This window comes from Parambassis ranga, chromosome 5, assembly GCF_900634625.1.
Source record: "Parambassis ranga chromosome 5, fParRan2.1, whole genome shotgun sequence".
NCBI lineage: Eukaryota > Metazoa > Chordata > Actinopteri > Ambassidae > Parambassis > Parambassis ranga.
In genome coordinates this window covers 22,361,271-22,378,259 of record NC_041026.1, presented here as the reverse complement: position 1 = coordinate 22,378,259, position 16,989 = coordinate 22,361,271, and the positions used below count along the sequence as shown (strand labels likewise).

The following is a 16,989-nucleotide window of genomic DNA, read 5'->3' as shown; positions in this document are numbered from 1 at the left end:
AGGGCACCAGTATCAGCAGTGTCAGATTCTAGCCAGCACTATGTAAAGCTATACATTCAAGATGAGCTATGGAAAACAGCCAGCTATTATGCATTCTGCAGACGTTATGAGTGATAGCAGCAAATATACCCTGTCAGAGCTCTGCATGCAAATATTTTCTAAATATTTCCCAGCTCCTGTGGTCCAATTTAATCAATGTACAGTAAGTGGTCTTTATAGACGCACATTTAGTGGCTGAATTTATGTAAAGATTGTTCAGTTTAATTATATGTTCAATTATAACTGGAATTGTGTGTATATATATAATTTATGTACCTATGCAATGTAAATACATAACATGAGGCTGTATACAGGAGGATATACAGCGCAATTTGTTATGTGCCGTCATTTCTAATACAAGAAACTACAGTTGGCTCGCTCGAATGCGTCATAAAAAAGCGACTCGGTTTCCAACAGGAAGTGCTAACTGGTGCCAGTTAGCTTTCAGAGCTAATGTAACTTTTTCCAACAACAACATAATGTTGAACGACAGTGAGCTTGCAACGTTGCGAAATCGATTTAGGAGAGATGCGGAGTTTCTTATGCAAACGACGACATCGGGTGAAGAATATGAAAAGAGTAAGCTTCCCAAAATAATTTTGGCTAACACTATTGGCCAGTTGTACTTAGTTTTCTGGCAGAAACATTAATACAGTAATGTAACATTGCTGTTACAAACACTGTTAATGTGAAAGCTGTGTTTATTGTGTGTTACTTTGTCGTGCAGTCTAATAAATTGCTGTATATTTTAGCTGAGCTCTGCTGTTAAGCCGGGAAAAGCGTGTTAAAATGCTTAGGATAGAAAAGAAGCGAAAAGCAGGTTAACTTCCTAACTCTGTATGGTCCTTACACAACTTGACGTTTCCAACATTAAGCGTATAAAAACTTTAAAGCATAGTAGAACGGGTGGTGACTGTGACTGCGTATTTTTTATTCAAATGATGTCTTGTAGGCAGCTCGTACAGTGGACAATTGTCCAACACTGAGGGCCCTCACTGGCAGAAATCCACCAATTCTTAATTGTTTTGACTGTGAACACACGCTGTGTCAGCTCAGCAATATAATACAGAGAAACTCTACCCCTGCTCTGTTCCCAATCCAAGGCTGAGTCTTTGCCTGTAAGCTGATAATTGTAACATAACCAAACATTTGTTTAATCTTCTTTGTTTTTCTAAATATTTGCCCATGTACACTTACACATGTTAGTGTCAGTTGTATATACCGGCATATATATATAGACATACCTACATACATACATTCATATAGCTATACTCGATGGGGGGCTAGCAGGCATAAATTTGATTAAAGATGTAGGCCAACTATTTGTCTGGGGCGCTGAGTTCATTGTGAACTCTGCACAGAGTAGACCAGCATGCCGAGCCACTTCAGCAGCCAACTACAGGCTCGGATACGTTTAATCAACCAGCAAATTATAGAGATTAATAGCTCTCTGAGAAGCAAGATTATCTCAAAGAAACATATCGGTTTCGCCTCAAAAGCTGTGTAAATCTGAATGGTAGGGTTTTAGCGCATTCTGTTAAGGCAAGACGAATCTTATTTTTTTGATTGTGAATTCTATGCCATACTGTAACCCTTTCAGTGTTTCTGAGTATTAAGTTTATGTTTTCTCATCCATTGACACCTTGGATGGCCTCCAGATGCCTTGTGACCCAGGGTAAAACAGTGTTAAGCAGGATAAAAGAGAGGATGGATTGAAGTTTATGTTAAGTCATAGAGCGTTTCAGTGTTGCCAGAGGAGTGAAATGTTTTTTTTTTAATTCTAATTGTGTTTAAATTATTTAATTTCGAATTTATCTTGTTTGCTTTCAGGTCAGGAGGACAAAGATGCCAAACCACTTCCTCGCATTAATAAACACTCCGTTTTCTGGATTGTGGCATCAATAGCTGTGACCTACTACACTGACTTTTTCCGTAACATCATGGAAAATGAGGATATCAAAAGGTGAAAGAGCTACAATGGTGATTGACTTCATCCACATGTTCACTCATTCCCTGTTTTAGAAGTAAATCAGTCAATGTGCTCTATGTCGTGAAGTTAGTGAAAAATTAATATATTGAAATACGTCATTATTATACTAGTCTGTTTGTTAGAGGTACCAGTATGTTCCCTAAATAGGACCTGCACGCAAAGGGCACTGTTCGGAGAAAACCTTTGTTTACAAAAGGTGATAGTTGACAAAGAAAACAGGTTTTGTTTTGTTTTCTGTGGTATTACCGGTATATGATACTGATGAAACCACCGCTATCTGATACCATCACAAGCTGTGTTGATATTACACCCTCTTCTGTGGTGAATAGACTTCCTTCAGCTCTTTATGTCGTGTTTCCTGTTTGTTTTTTTTCAGTTGGTGGTTCAGTGTTGGTCTGGTACTTCTCGGGACCTGCTTATCTCTGGCCATGTTTTGCATTGTGTACCTGGAGTGGTTCAAAGGAATCCAGCACTATGACCAAGAGTACCCTGCCATTCCTCCCATCACGACTGCAGCTTTTCTTGCTGCATCAGGCAGGTAAAACAGAAGTCCAAGCTGTCAACCCTATAACTTCATCATTACAAATAAACATCACCAAAGACTTAGAAGAATTATGAATAGTGACTGTACAGAAGCGTGTAGTGTTTAAATTTGGTTACTTGAACTTAAGCCTTATATTTTTAGGGGACATGATTAGAGAGAGTTTTATGTTATTGAATACTCTGTGAGTAACAAGCCATTATTGTAACAAACTAATTTTCCATATGTTTTTCAACTCTTGCATGAGCTCAGTGGGAACAGATGATTTGCCTCTTCTTTCATACCAACTTCATGTCCTCTCTTAGCATGTCCATGTATCTGCTCTTTGGCCTTCCTCTTAAACTCTTGCCTGGCAGCTCAATTGCCATCACTCTTCTACCAATTTAACCACTGTCTCTGTACGTGTCCAAACCATCTCAATCTGGCCTCTTCACCTTTGTCCCTAAAACAGCAAACCTGAACTGTCACTCTGTTACATTTGTATAATCAGTGTTAATGCAACTAAAAGATAAATGACCGCCAATGACAATCATTGTTGAAATATCCCTCACAGAGGCTTCAGGTTTTAGCTGCTGTTAGCCATAGTAGATGTAATGTAAGCTTTTTGATTTGACAAGACTGTCTGACAGACATTGTTTTATGAAAAGCACTACATACAGATTGATTGATTAATTATACCTGTTGTTTCTCCTGTAGCTTTACCATTGCATTGTGGCCAGTGTGGTCCTTCTTCACTCCCCTCATCCTCTTCACACAGTTCATGGGTGTGGTCATGTTAATCTCCTTGCTTGGATGAATGTGAAAGGTGGAAATGTTATAGTTTTTTTTTAATAATGCTGTGGTTATTTTTAATTTTCACCAAACTGTCTTGTTGGACTTATGCAGTTTTGTCCAAAAGTAGAAGACACTTCTAGCAACTTTCAGAATTTGGCATTGTGTCAAGTGAAGTAAATGTTACATTTGATGTTTTTGTTTTCTTTTAATGAATCAATATGCATAAATGTGTGTTCAAATTTCCAAATGCATTAGTAAACTGCGCTGTACTCCACTATTGTATATGAACACTTTTCTTTAATGTGGGTTGTCACTTCACATGCTCCACATCCAGTATAGATAAAGTAACAGCAGGAACTTAATAAATGAGCTTTTTCTGTGACGGTAACAGTGACACCTGGCCAGTTACATTCCTTGCAGTTCACCTCTGTGGGCTCCATGTGTTTAGGCAGACTTGTATCAACACAACAGAAGCTTTTTTTTTCATTTTCTTCAACATTGCTGTCTCCTTCCCTGTGGGTCTCTCCTACTGACAAACTTCTCCACCAATGCCTCTTAAGATCTGAGTTTAAGATTTTAAAAAGGACTGTTTTTCCAAAGAACGTAACTCTTCTTATGCTCACTCCTTCTTGTGATGACATTCTCCTGTTCATAAACCCCTTCATCTACATGCACCATCAACATTCTCTGTTTGCACCATCCAGGACCATGTAGTAGTGTAGCCACTTCTGTCTGGAAGATTTCCACAATGTTGTTGTTTTTTTAAACTCGGTTTGTTCAGTTCTTTTCTTGTTGTGGCTCTCAAATCCATTATCATTTAATTCTATGACATGTGCCTAAGCAAAGGAGAAGAACAGAAACAGGAGGTTGTTCACTTTATAACTGTGTATTGTTTTTAATGATTCTGTTGTAAAGCATGTGAACATGATTTTTCATCAGTAGACTATTGTAACTAATTTCAGTTGTATAAACTTCCTGTTGCATTAAACGGTTTTGCTGATCTGACACCAAACCTCAAACTCTGTTATTTTTAGCAATTCAGTACCAGTGAAATTTTTACCACTGGTAAAATCCAATACATAAAATAGTATAGTATCAGTATTTTTCTAACCTCAGCAATATGTTAATGTAGGAATATGTTTTCAAACTGGTGCACACATATAACATGAGACAATTTTTGTTTATTATTACCTTCGTTGTCTAGAATATAGACAGTGGCCTATAATGAATGAAATTTGTGAAAAAAAACCTATTTACATTTTTACTAAACCAAGAACAATTAAATTCTTTTGTCTAAATCTGCATTCAAATCCACTTCTGTTGTTTGTGGATGTCTCTGAAGTACAAACATCAGAAGGCTAAATTTAGCACTTCCAAAGCCAAACAACCACTTAGTGCTAATCAGTCGCCCATAAAAATGTCTGTGTGATAATGACAACATCCCTTTGTTATCTTTTAACCTATTCAGTGGATACCAACACGGCCGTTTATTGCAAATGCATAGGGACCCAAAACCACCAGGGGGGCCCAAAGCTGCCCGCTCAGCCTCATCTGAGAATTAAAAAGACCTGTCTTTATCAGTAGCTATCACATGTGTTTATTATATCCCTTATGTGATTACAAATACATTCAGAATTTGAACAAAAATACGCTGTTGCTCGTGTTTTGTGGCATAATTATGTCAAAATTGTTGGACTGCACTGTCACTGCACTGTAAATGACATGCAGGCCACCCATGTTTACAATAATGGGAATGATTAGTAAGGCATTTATTTTTGGATAAATGATAGAATTGTTGTTGTTGATTATTTTGGACTATTGTGGCAGTGGATCATTTATCCTTATTTTGTTACTTTAACAAGCACCATGTGTAAATAAAAGCAAAAACTTTTTTGTGACAACGTTGTAATTGGGTACATGCTTTAGAGGGACACTGTGGATGATGTCCACATATATGCTACAAAAATCCCTAAAGGATTAAAAATCTCTCCATTGCAGTTTGACAAACGAGGGGCCCTCAAACAGCATCTTGCACAAGGCCCCCACAAGGCTGCAAACGGCCTTGGATCCCTGTATGATGCAGTGTAACTTGATCATCTTATTTCGCACTATGCTTTTGTTGATTCTTTCCAGCTCATAAGAGACAGAAGGTTCCCAGAATTTCTCTTCCACATGTTGAACAACAAAGGTTATTATAGTTATGAAACTCAACAATAGAATGACGTGGAAAAAAAGCACTGAATTAACATCGAAGTCATGATAAAGAAATGTCTTCAGTTTCTGTCCTTATCAAATAGGTTTTTACCCGGGTCTAAACTAAAGGAAAAATTAAAAACGAAATAAAATATACGAATGAACTATACTATATTGCGCACACTCTGTTTCTTCTGTATCAGGCAGATTTCAAAGTCTGGCCATCAACTGCTATAACTCAATGGTATTCCATTAGAGGCTCATGTTCTTTTCAAAATGCTTTAATTAATAAAACTAATTGATTTGCCCTCAACTGCGCTCACATTCAGTTTGTCGTGCTGTGATTTTTGAGAGGTCCCTTAAATAAGCCACACGGATTAACTGAGTAGCCTACTTCCAAATTCAATCAAGATGTTTTGTTCTTCATCAATCATCCATTAAAGTGTCCTGATAATGTATAGATGTGACTCTTCTTCTTTAACCGTGCTGATTATCAGTGATCAAGAAATCGATAGCCCACTCATGGTGCTGAGACAGAGCGCGCCTTGATCATTTTCCAGTTTGCTGTTAACAAAATTCAAACACACGTTTTACGCACAAGTTCACAGCTGCGCTTTGCTGCTGCTCTCTCTTCTCTGCGCGGAAGTTATAGGCGAATACAAACAAATAAATTAAATATTTCAGCAAAAAGTACAAATGACTGGACGGAAACTACAGTTGTTTGAGACTCACTCAAACAAAAGTCGAGTTTGTTATTAAAAAAATGTAGATTCAGTGTCTTATCCTTTTCCTATGACTTCGCTTCAGTCACCCTTTAATCTGACGTGAGCAGCCCTCCTATTGTTATACTGATTGTGCGTGTCCTTCCCTGATATATAGGCTATGGGACAGGAGAGTCATATCTATCAGAGGTTTCTGCGCTACATGGTCCCTTTCTTTTCAACTCACAAAAAGGCATTGTAAATTTGAACTTTGAAATCTGATTCTTTTTCCTCTTACCTGATCGGAAGCAAACATTTTTAACCACAACCACAAGTGGTGCACAGAAGGATTAGAGTTGGTGGCACATGGATTGAAAGCACTGTCACAACAGTGCATCCTGGTAAAAATCACAAATTTGTGAAATGTCATCTTCTCTTTTATCTCACGAAGGCATTTACGCTTAACACTTGATAGTGCATCCTGAAAGGATTTCAGTAGACTTGGAAAGACTGTCTGGCAACCACACTGAATGGATTTGGGCGAAGCTGTGGTTTTTTTCTGTTATTGTGGATAACCCCGCGCTTAGAGTTTTTGCTTCTTTAGGCGGTGAATGGTTGGCACAGCAGGCTCAGCTGTTTCTTTGAAACATATGGGGGTTTCAAGAAGACTGGGGTCTGGGATCACCACAGACTGAAACGCAATCCCCCATTTTCAGTGACTCAGCGAGCCTGTTACTTGACCACATTTTTCAGTTTCAGGGTTACAAGATGACAATGGCATCTATCAAGGCCATCCTCAGCTAGTCTGGACATTGGAACTATGCGTGAGCACTGAGCCGGACCTTGAAGATTGAATGCATGTTTGGCACGGTACCTATCCATCTGAATCCCCACCTCGAAGCAACAGGTTACCACCTGGCCTCCCTCAAATGCACTTATAGCACAGGGCTTTGACTTTACTCTTCTCTCAGCACTGCGGGTTTTACACATGACTCCCACCATGGTGGAACACAGCGGCCTGGATATTATGTGCCTGAACAAATATTGCCATAGCTCCTCGTCTTCTTCAAGCTCCGAGCAAGACAAGAAGATTTTCACCAAACTAAAGTTCAACATGTCAGGGGACTATCCGAAGAAGAATGCAGAGATCCTCAGCGGGCAGTACGGGACCAATTTGCTGCTGATCGGAGGGGCGCTGATAATGGGCATTGCGCACCATGACTCCTCTGTCAAGGAAAAACACCTGCTGTCCTTTGCCACCTGCCTCATGATCCTCCAGCTGATCTGGATGATGTGGTACATCATGGTGAGGGACAGGCAGAAGAACACGCGGACAGAGAAAGATGTCCACGCCACCACATGCTGGATCAGAGGTGAGTTTGTTGGATTTACAGAAGTAAATGTGCACAATATATATAATATAAGCTTGCCATAAAGCCTGCAAAAAATAATAATAATCTGTAATAGAGCTAACAATTTGTAATAAAAATTAGAACCTGGATGTCTTTTCTTTTATAGTTTCTTTCATTAGTGTAATTGATAACCGGATCTGTGTTACTTTTTCTCGGTAGGTGGTTTGACTCTGCTTGCACTCCTTTCACTGATTATGGACGCGTTCCGAATCGGGTATTATGTTGGCTATCAGTCTTGTGTGTCGGCTGTACTCGGGGTATATCCTGTTATCCATGCAATTCACACCATAGCACAGGTAAGTTTACAACCCCAGTTTAATTTCAATAAAGTGATAATCTTTCAGCAGCGTTAGAAACCGTGCCTTTTCCTTCCCGTGCACCACTTACGGTCTTTGAATAATGTGCTCTTTGTTGTAAGTACAGAGTTGCTGCTACAACATAATCCTATCATTGTCCATGTTATTTGAGTGTAGTTGCATATGACGAGAGGAATCTTTCTGAGGGAATTAAACGACTCAGTATAATTAAAAGCACATTAGAGCAGACTGTATATACTGGATGTATACAAAAATCAGTAAAAAAAATTTTTTTGTCAAACTTTGGATTTTGTTTAGGTGCATTTTCTCTGGTTTCACATCAAGGATGTCATCAAGAGCTTTGAGACATTTGAGAGGTATGCAAAATATCTGGTTGTATAATTTATTCATAACATTTATTCATTGATTTTAAACAGCTGAAGAATTATGAAATCTCCAAACATGCATGACTAAATCTTTGAATATTATATATTGATTATCAAGCTTGTGTTTCCACTGTTTGTCTCCTCAGGTTTGGTGTAATGCATGCAGTGTTTACTAACCTCCTCCTGTGGTGCAGTGGTGTGATGTCAGAGGCTGAGCACTTTTTGAACAACCATAAGAGAAGACTCTCTGCTCTGGGCTATGAAAACCTCACTATAGGTAAGGGCCAAGGGGTCGATTGCTGGCTTGTACCTAGACGACAAGTACAATAGTCCACTTGAGAGCTCAGTTCAATGGATGAAAGAAAGAGGAAAGAGAGGAGGCTTTACGAGGCGAAGGGAGGTTAGCTCGGCCGCCCAGTGGGTCTTGTTTGTGTCGAACGTCTCTCTATTAGGTTTCAGGAGACACACAGTGTGTTGCTGGTCCAGGGACCCCCTCCCCAGACCTTTCCTTACACTTCAGCCACCACAACCCATCTTGGCAACCCCCTGCTTGACCTCAGACGGCTTTGTCCCCAGGCTGCTTAGTCCCAAGGGTGCTGCAATTACAGTAACTGATACATCTAAGCCTAGGGTTGGGGGGTTCGGCTGCTCCTCCTCATATCCGGCTGACTGTTAGGCTCGCTGCACCCTGACTGTTGTTCCCTTTTTAATTAAAGGGTGCAGGACTATAGTGGGAGCCTTTTGCGGGATGAGGGTTAAGAGGGGGTGAAGAGGGGAGGATCGGGTTTTGTTGAGATGATCTCTAGGGGGCAACAGCACAACCATACACTGTTGTGGTGGGCTTTCCAAGGAGTGAAGAGGAATAAGATGGACACTCAACATCTAAGATTTTGGGGTAATGAAGAAAATTAGTATTAAATTAGTAGAAAAGGCATAATGAATATTGACCTCCACGGGGCAATATAGAGAGCTATATTTGTGTTTTTTTGTGCTGTACCTGTATCAATGTTATTATTGTGAAAGTGAACTTTGAGCTATTGGCATAATGGTTTCAAGGTGCATTGCAGTGAACCAACACTGGCATTATAAAATAAATGAATGATAAAAAATAAAGCAAAAACAGGCTAAACAGGTGGCCCTGTGGTATAGACATTTTGATGTTGGCTTCATTATGGTAATATTTAATATATCTGGTATTTTGTTTGTATTTATTTTCTAGAGCACTCAGAGCCAGACTGTAACTGCACCACCAGCACGTGCTCCATGTTCTCCAGCAGCCTCTACTATCTCTACCCTTTCAACATTGAGTACCACATCTTTGTCTCTGCCTTGCTTTTTGTCATGTGGAAGAACATCGGACGCACCATTGACCACCTTTCAAACCAGAAGAAACTGGCTACTAAAACCAAGGGTTTGACCGTAGGCCCCATTCTGGGCCTGCTTGCACTGGCCAGCACCATCGGGATCCTGGTTGTCTATATTACCCACGTAGAACAGTCCTTCCAAATGCGGCAATCGGCCATTTCCATGTTCTACATCTATGGCATTGTCATGCTGGTGGTCATGTGCTCTGCCGGTGCTGTAGGTCTACTCATATACAGAGCGAACCACATGCCCCTGGACACCTCCAAAAATCCATCCAGACAACTGGACACAGAACTGCTGTTTGGATCTTCAATTGGATCCTGGTTCATGTCCTGGTGCAGCATAGTGGCTGTGTTCAGCACTACCAGCAACCCTCCGTATCACTGGACCAACCTTATCTACTCTCTGCTGATTGTGTTGGAGAAGTACATCCAGAACCTCTTCATCATAGAGTCTCTCTATCGCCAGCAAGAGAACAGAGAGAGGGAGGACCCAGAGTTACTGGCAGCTCCAGAAATCTTCTCAGTGACTTCATCCCTGGCTCCACCATACAACGGCATCATCAACCAAGCTTATGACACCCCGGATAGGACCTGTGTCACCATGGAAAATGAGCAGGTGTACGGATGTACACGAAAGCACTCGGAGGTGCCACTGCCTGTGGGAAACAAAATTAAAGAGCCATCCAATATAAAGAGGCAGGTTCTGAAGAACATCGCTTTTTTACTGATCATGTGCAACATTTCAGTAAGTATTGTTTAAGTATTGTTAAACAAAGGGGTTTTTAAGTGAAAATGAAATGAATCAGTCACCAAAACTTATCAAAACATGATGCTAAATAAATAAATGCCAATGATGCAGTATGCCAGCTAGAGTTATCTACAAAAACCTTTACAAGCCAATAAATGCAAATGTGGTGTTTAAAGCTTGTTATGCTGCCCACTGGTGGCCAAAAAAAAGGATTCAAGTTTGGCTAATTACATTTCCTTCTTGCTTTCAGCTGTGGATCCTCCCTGCTTTTGGCTGCAGGCCACAGTACGACAACGGGCTGGAACAGGAGACGTTCGGCTTCGGCATATGGACCGCAGTTCTCAATTTTGCCATTCCTTTGAACCTTTTTTACCGCATGCACTCAGTTGCCTCTCTCTTCGAGGTGTTCCGCCGAGTCTGACAGAGTACCAGATGACTGACATTGCCAGATAACATGCACAGGAACACTTGTCACCACCGGCTCCGGAGAGTGTCTCACAGCGTAGGTCAACCGTTCAGGAAGCAGTCTGGGTCACACTCCAACAGACTTGAGAGCAAGCCGTGGAGGCAAACAACATGTAGGTCCCTCAGTGTGGGGATTACAGAAGAAGACAAACCTATTACCCTGCATTCCTTGAAGCATTACTTTGTATAACATAAAGCTTATCAAAGATAACCTTATTGAAAAGAATTCTCGAATACTCTCGCTTTATAAATTCATTAAATTAAAGCCATTTGTACCTTTTGTCCTGTAGACAGATTTTAGTAGGTTGAGTGGTGGATCATGTACAGTATAGGCCCACATGTTTAATCTAAGATGCACATTTTGTACTGTTTCTTATTAGTGACTTAAAGCATATAATAGATGACTGCCTCGATATCTGGAAATACTGCAGTTAAGCCACTAATACACCTATTAGTCTAATAGTACTGTATTTTACAGAGCCACAAGCCTACGTGACACATATTTTATTTGAATTTGAAATGTATGTGGAAAAGGGTTCTCATTTGCAGCAGCTGGAGCAATGCAGCTGTAAGGCTAGTGACAATCATAGCATTAAATCAGCTTTTGTGTTGGGGTTTAGTTCTCAGAAGTGGTTCTTGCATCTCAGTTATTCAAGGTTCATCAGTGTCCTCTTGTTCTCTATTCTATTCTCATCTGGTGGAAGGTGATCTTCAAAATGATTCCAATGGATAGAACTGTTTTGATTAACCTGATGTTTACATTATAGGCTACTAAGAAGTGCAAGATGAGATAAGAATCCCTTCTTGACCCAGATAACGCTGAAAGCATGTATTTTAACAGGATCATGTATCAAGACAGAATAGCAGCAGGATAATTATGCCAATATAAAACACATCGCTGTGATGAGTGCTACGCTGCACCAGAGACTGATTAGTTTACTTGTGAAGGGACAGCAATAAAAACCATCACAGTATGTGACACTTGTCTCTCTCACATGTAAAGCACAGATGGATAGTTGTACTGTAATAGTTTAAATCAAAGTATAATTTCAGTCAGACGTCCAGCAGGTTCTCAACCTGGTGCTATACTCTGTATTTGTTCTCAATATGTGCCAAGTTGTAGTGAAATCTTTATTTTATTTTTTCTAAATTGCGATATTGCCATTATCTTTGTAAATACTGTTCAATGCTGATCTAAATCATTCAGACACTGTGCTATGATTTTGTTGACATCCAAATAAATGGTGCTGATGAGAAACTACTGTAATTGTGACAAATGTGTATCTATCTACCTATTAAAATAAATAATAGATTTTCTTTTTCACATACAAGACTTGTCACATGTTTATGCTACCTGCTGAGGACGCTTTGTTAACTGTAGTGGTGCAGAGGTCTACTACAACTGCAGTATGTTTGATACTGCAGTTGCAGTAGACCTCATTACCACTGGGTGGCGCCACATATTTATGTTTTAAGGACGGTACAGGACACACCAAAAGCTCCTGTATAACAAGCCTTAGCTGAATTACTGCATCAAGATTTTTACAAAATGCTGCTAAATTAGGTTTAGTTCATAATAAATAAAGACATTTAATACAAAACACTATCCAAATACAACCACGACACTTCTACTTACGACTATGATAACACCTCACAGAAAACCAGCCTACTTAAAAAGTAATAGCAGTGATGTACTACTTATAAACACATTTTGCTCTGATCATCGTCAAGCAAAAATACCATATAGTTTACGTTGATCTGACGTTTCATTCACTCTTTGAGGTAACATCTGCATGTAAATAAAGTGAATGTTGTGTCGGACACAGGTTGCCTCCTGACATCACATCCCGAGATTAAGGGTTAGCCTACTCCCGAGAATTTGGCAGCGGGCGTCGGGAGATTATTTTAACATAGTGTCAGAACGATTTGACAAGCACGCAGACACATCTAAAAATATCCGTGACGTTTCCAAGCCGGAAACGGCGCTGCTGCTGCTGCCGCTGCTGCACATGGCACACGAAGACGCAGAGCGCGCGGAGCTGCTGGTTTAACATGCCCGCTGAGAGTGTGAATGTGACTCACCTGTTCAAACAACTCTAAAAAGTGGGTGAGCTACGACCTCCAGTCGGCGGTTGTTAAAGGGGAAACAACTTAATGTTTCCATAAATTAAACAACAACAACAACAACTGGCGTTCTTCCATTGTGGTATATGCAATAAAATTACTCTATATTTATATACCTGATGTGTTATGACACTTTTGCTTTGAATTAACAGGCGACTCATATTCAGGGAAACCCAGTATGTCACTGGCAAAACAACGACTGAATCCAATCCAGGCTCACTTAGGTTCTCAGGCGACAGACACAGCGACAGACCGAGCAATGCCACAGGCTGTTTACTTTTTCAGCACCACGGACAGTTCTGCAAGTGTTTCCACTGTAGACTGTGTGCGAAGCTCCGTGCTTTTACAATTAGACATGGATGTGTCTGTCAACTGCCTGGGTGTTTCTACAAGCTGTTTAAATGCAGAGTGTATGCTGTCTATTAAAATACAGTCTATATTGTATATAACCATACTGCATTGTTTCCCCGGTCACCGGTGATGTCAAACAGAAATAGGACTGATTGAAGTTTGTAATTACGCACTTGGAGATCAACCAACGAAATCCCTCAAATTGTTGAAGGTTTCCTCTCACCCCTTTCCAGACTCACTACCCTGTTGTGCGTAATAGCACGCACAAAGAAGGCGTGATGTGCATGCGCCCAGTCCTGGTTAAGTGAGTGTGTGTTCGGCTGTAGGGACTCCCTCCTTACCCACACAACACTCAGGATACCTTGGACCGAAAGGTTTACAGAGGCAGCCAGGTCAGTCGACCGGACCGGCAAGGTTGCAACATGCACTCGCCACTGCGTGCTGCGTTTCAGCCCCTCAGCGCACCTGGCACGTCGCTCGGCTCAGTTTTAACGCGCTCGATTCCGTTTTCCCGTCTGTTTTGCACTCTATACAAGGCTGGCAGCCGATCGAGTCATTGGGGACAACACGGCAAATGGCTGATAACTGAGCCCGTCCCTGCGCGTGGAGCAATGGACTGCAGTTTTACTTGAAGAGGCAAATGGAGAATCCAGCAAAGTACCTGTCTTCGGTGCAGGGGATTGACTCTGTGCCGGCAACCCTTGGAGAGATAATGTGGAACAGCACCGAAACGGAGGCAACAAGCGACGGGGGGAAGGATATGGTAGTGCGCACTGTGACGGGCTGTCTGCTGTCCCTGCTCATACTATGGACCCTGCTGGGGAACATCCTTGTCTGCTCCGCGGTGCTGCGCTTTCGGCACCTGCGGACCAAAGTCACCAACATTTTTATTGTCTCCCTGGCTCTGTCGGATTTATTCGTGGCTGTCTTGGTGATGCCCTGGAAAGCTGTGGCAGAGGTGGCAGGATATTGGCCGTTTGGCACTTTCTGTAATGTCTGGGTCGCTTTTGATATAATGTGTTCCACTGCCTCTATCCTCAACCTCTGCATTATCAGCGTGGATAGATACTGGGCCATCTCGAGCCCCTTCCGCTACGAGAGGAAAATGACCCAGCGTGTTGCCTTTGTTATGATTAGCATCACTTGGACGCTGTCTGTGCTCATTTCATTCATACCGGTCCAGCTAAACTGGCATAAAGCCAGCGCTGACGAAATGGCCGGAGCGCACAACTCCTCCACGAGTCGGCAGATAGATGAAAACTGCGACTCCAGCCTGAGCAGAGAGTATGCTATTTCCTCCTCACTGATAAGTTTCTATATCCCTGTGGCAATTATGATTGTAACATACACTAGAATATATCGGATTGCACAAATACAAATTAGAAGGATAGCCTCCCTTGAGCGAGCGGCAGAGCACGCGCAAAGTTGCAGGACCAACAGAATAGAGTGCCAACACCACAACACCTTGAAAACGTCGATCAAACGGGAAACCAAAGTGTTCAAAACTCTGTCGGTTATTATGGGTGTCTTTGTGTGTTGCTGGTTACCTTTCTTCGTTCTAAACTGCATGGTCCCGTTCTGTGACAGGCCAGCCACAGACCGGGACGCCGGTCTGCCGTGCGTAAGCGAGACGACTTTCAATGTCTTCGTGTGGTTCGGCTGGACCAACTCCTCCCTGAATCCTATCATCTACGCCTTCAATGCTGAGTTCAGGAAGGCCTTCGCCAGCCTCTTGGGCTGCCGCTATTTCTGCTCCAACACACCGGTGGAAACTGTTAACATCAGCAACGAGCTGGTCTCATATAACCAAGATACCCTCATTCACAAGGAAATCGCGAACGCTTACGTCAACATGATCCCCAACGTGGTTGAATGTATTGAGCACGAAGAGACTTTTGACAGGATTTCACAGTTTTCTCATAACAATGAAAACGCCACGGACTCAGTTTGTGACTTAGAGGACTGCGAGGCAGACATCAGTCTTGACAGGATGTCACCATTCACACCCAATGGATTACACTGACTCCACACTCTGTGTCTCCATGTGCGTAATTGGATGTATAAATAATAATGTCATCGTTCATTCAACTCCTTCAATCCTGAAGCTCCTCTCCACAGGGGTGCCCACAGGTCAGGGGGTCTGGGGTGGGGGGTGGGGGGGGGGGTCTAGTGACTTGCTCAAGGACACATCAGCAGGGCACATGTCTCTGTAACCACAAGGCCACCCTGCTACCAGTTTGCGTCATAAATGAGATGTGATGTTGTTGTCCTGTTCTGAAAAAGTGATGTGTAGGTGTTTATTTACATGACAAGTGAAGTCTGTGTTCATTTGTTCAAAGGTTCAGTGTTGCTGAAGCTGTTGTTTACTCAAAGGCTTTAATTGGAGCATCAGTGTCTAAAATCCATCCACCTGGATGGAAAATGTTTGTAAAAATCTCACGGAGGATTCATAAAGGAAACCTTTTTGTTGCTGCTTAATAACCTCATGTGTATCCAGTGCCCGCCTGTCCACTGAGTGTGAAAAACTGAGGGCAGCCTTATGGACAGTGCAACCAAGACAGTCAAATGCAGTCAATTCAGCGCCTTATAGCTTATTCAAAGAAGAGTTTTGAGACATGTAAGGAATGTGTTGTATGGAGTTACATGATGCCAAAATGCAGTATTAAAGTGTTTCGCCACTGCACCCAACCTCTAGTTACTCCTCTAGCATACCTGCCCTGCACCACATGGATCTATGGATCAAGACATAGGGTGCATGGTCTGAACGCACAAAAGACTAACGAATAAAGTGAGCCTGTGTAGACTAATCCGCATAAAGATTTCCTACTGGGATTGGCAGAATAATTTTTAAAAGTAGAACTGTTGCTCTTTTCTGTGATGTTTAATTTCTCAATGAGGCCAAAATTACTGTAATCGTTCTGCTTTATAAGCCACAGTTGAGTCTTTATGAACTGAAAAACACAAGACTGTAGTAAATGACCAAAGACAAAGAAGTGAATCAATAACTCAGACACAATAAGGCTACAGTCTTTTGTCAGCTAGAGGAATTGTTGCTATAGAAAGCCTACACACATGTGTGAGGTCACTGGGCCAATAAAACTGGATGTCATACATCACTTCTCCCCCATCTCTCTAATCTTTGTACTGTATAGATGACCTGATCTGAATGTATACTACTGTCCTTTAAACAGTGAAGTGTGTCATCATTTGTCTAATAAAATGCTGAGAGTGAACTGGTATCTTCCTGAAGCTGGTTGCTGGGATTTACCTTCAGTGTCATGTACATTGTAAACACACTAAACTTATTCTCATGTGTTTCCACCCCGGACATTTTTTTCTATATAACATGTCTGACACAGAGTGACAGGGGATGTTGCCAGAGAGACAGGGAGTGAAAGGGGATGACATGCAACAGAGGTCATCAGTGGACTCCAACTGGGAGACTTTGTGGATATGTGGTGTGCATCCTATGGGCTGCTGCTCCTCCAGAATACCTCTGTAGTCTGACCTGTCCTCCACAGGTTCAGACAGCTGATATAATCCTCTGGCAGAGAGGTATCCTGCAGATAAGTATAGCATGCCTGCGTAGGTAAAGTAATAAA

The 16,989-nt window shown here is 41.6% G+C and overlaps 3 protein-coding genes across 3 annotated transcripts; all 3 read left to right on the top strand.

Moving 5' to 3' along the window:
- The first annotated feature begins 445 nt into the window (after window positions 1–445).
- tmem128 (transmembrane protein 128) lies at window positions 446–4,356 on the top strand. The gene is made up of 4 exons (XM_028405543.1): window positions 446–618; window positions 1,870–2,002; window positions 2,406–2,567; window positions 3,267–4,356. The coding sequence occupies exons 1-4, from the start codon at window positions 519–521 to the stop codon at window positions 3,364–3,366; spliced, it is 495 nt and encodes a 164-aa protein (XP_028261344.1). The 5' UTR covers window positions 446–518; the 3' UTR covers window positions 3,367–4,356.
- A 2,882-nt stretch (window positions 4,357–7,238) lies between these two features.
- Window positions 7,239–10,868, top strand: otop1 (otopetrin 1). The gene is made up of 6 exons (XM_028405502.1): window positions 7,239–7,611; window positions 7,810–7,946; window positions 8,265–8,323; window positions 8,479–8,609; window positions 9,552–10,444; window positions 10,698–10,868. The coding sequence occupies exons 1-6, from the start codon at window positions 7,239–7,241 to the stop codon at window positions 10,866–10,868; spliced, it is 1,764 nt and encodes a 587-aa protein (XP_028261303.1).
- Window positions 10,869–14,027: 3,159 nt separating this feature from the next.
- Window positions 14,028–15,410, top strand: drd5a (dopamine receptor D5a). Its single transcript, XM_028405512.1, has one exon. The coding sequence runs from the start codon at window positions 14,028–14,030 to the stop codon at window positions 15,408–15,410; it is 1,383 nt and encodes a 460-aa protein (XP_028261313.1).
- The last annotated feature ends 1,579 nt before the right edge of the window (window positions 15,411–16,989 follow it).

Bases quoted from the DNA above. Each gene is read 5' to 3' on its own strand.
- drd5a (XM_028405512.1), top strand. From the start codon at position 14,028: ATGGAGAATCCAGCAAAGTACCTGTCTTCGGTGCAGGGGATTGACTCT.
- otop1 (XM_028405502.1), top strand. From the start codon at position 7,239: ATGGTGGAACACAGCGGCCTGGATATTATGTGCCTGAACAAATATTGC. The intron at 8,610-9,551 runs GTAAGGGCCAAG...TTTATTTTCTAG, and splicing joins CTATGAAAACCTCACTATAG to AGCACTCAGAGCCAGACTGT. The intron at 10,445-10,697 runs GTAAGTATTGTT...TCTTGCTTTCAG, and splicing joins TGATCATGTGCAACATTTCA to CTGTGGATCCTCCCTGCTTT.
- tmem128 (XM_028405543.1), top strand. From the start codon at position 519: ATGTTGAACGACAGTGAGCTTGCAACGTTGCGAAATCGATTTAGGAGA. The intron at 619-1,869 runs GTAAGCTTCCCA...GTTTGCTTTCAG, and splicing joins GGGTGAAGAATATGAAAAGA to GTCAGGAGGACAAAGATGCC. The intron at 2,003-2,405 runs GTGAAAGAGCTA...GTTTTTTTTCAG, and splicing joins GAAAATGAGGATATCAAAAG to TTGGTGGTTCAGTGTTGGTC.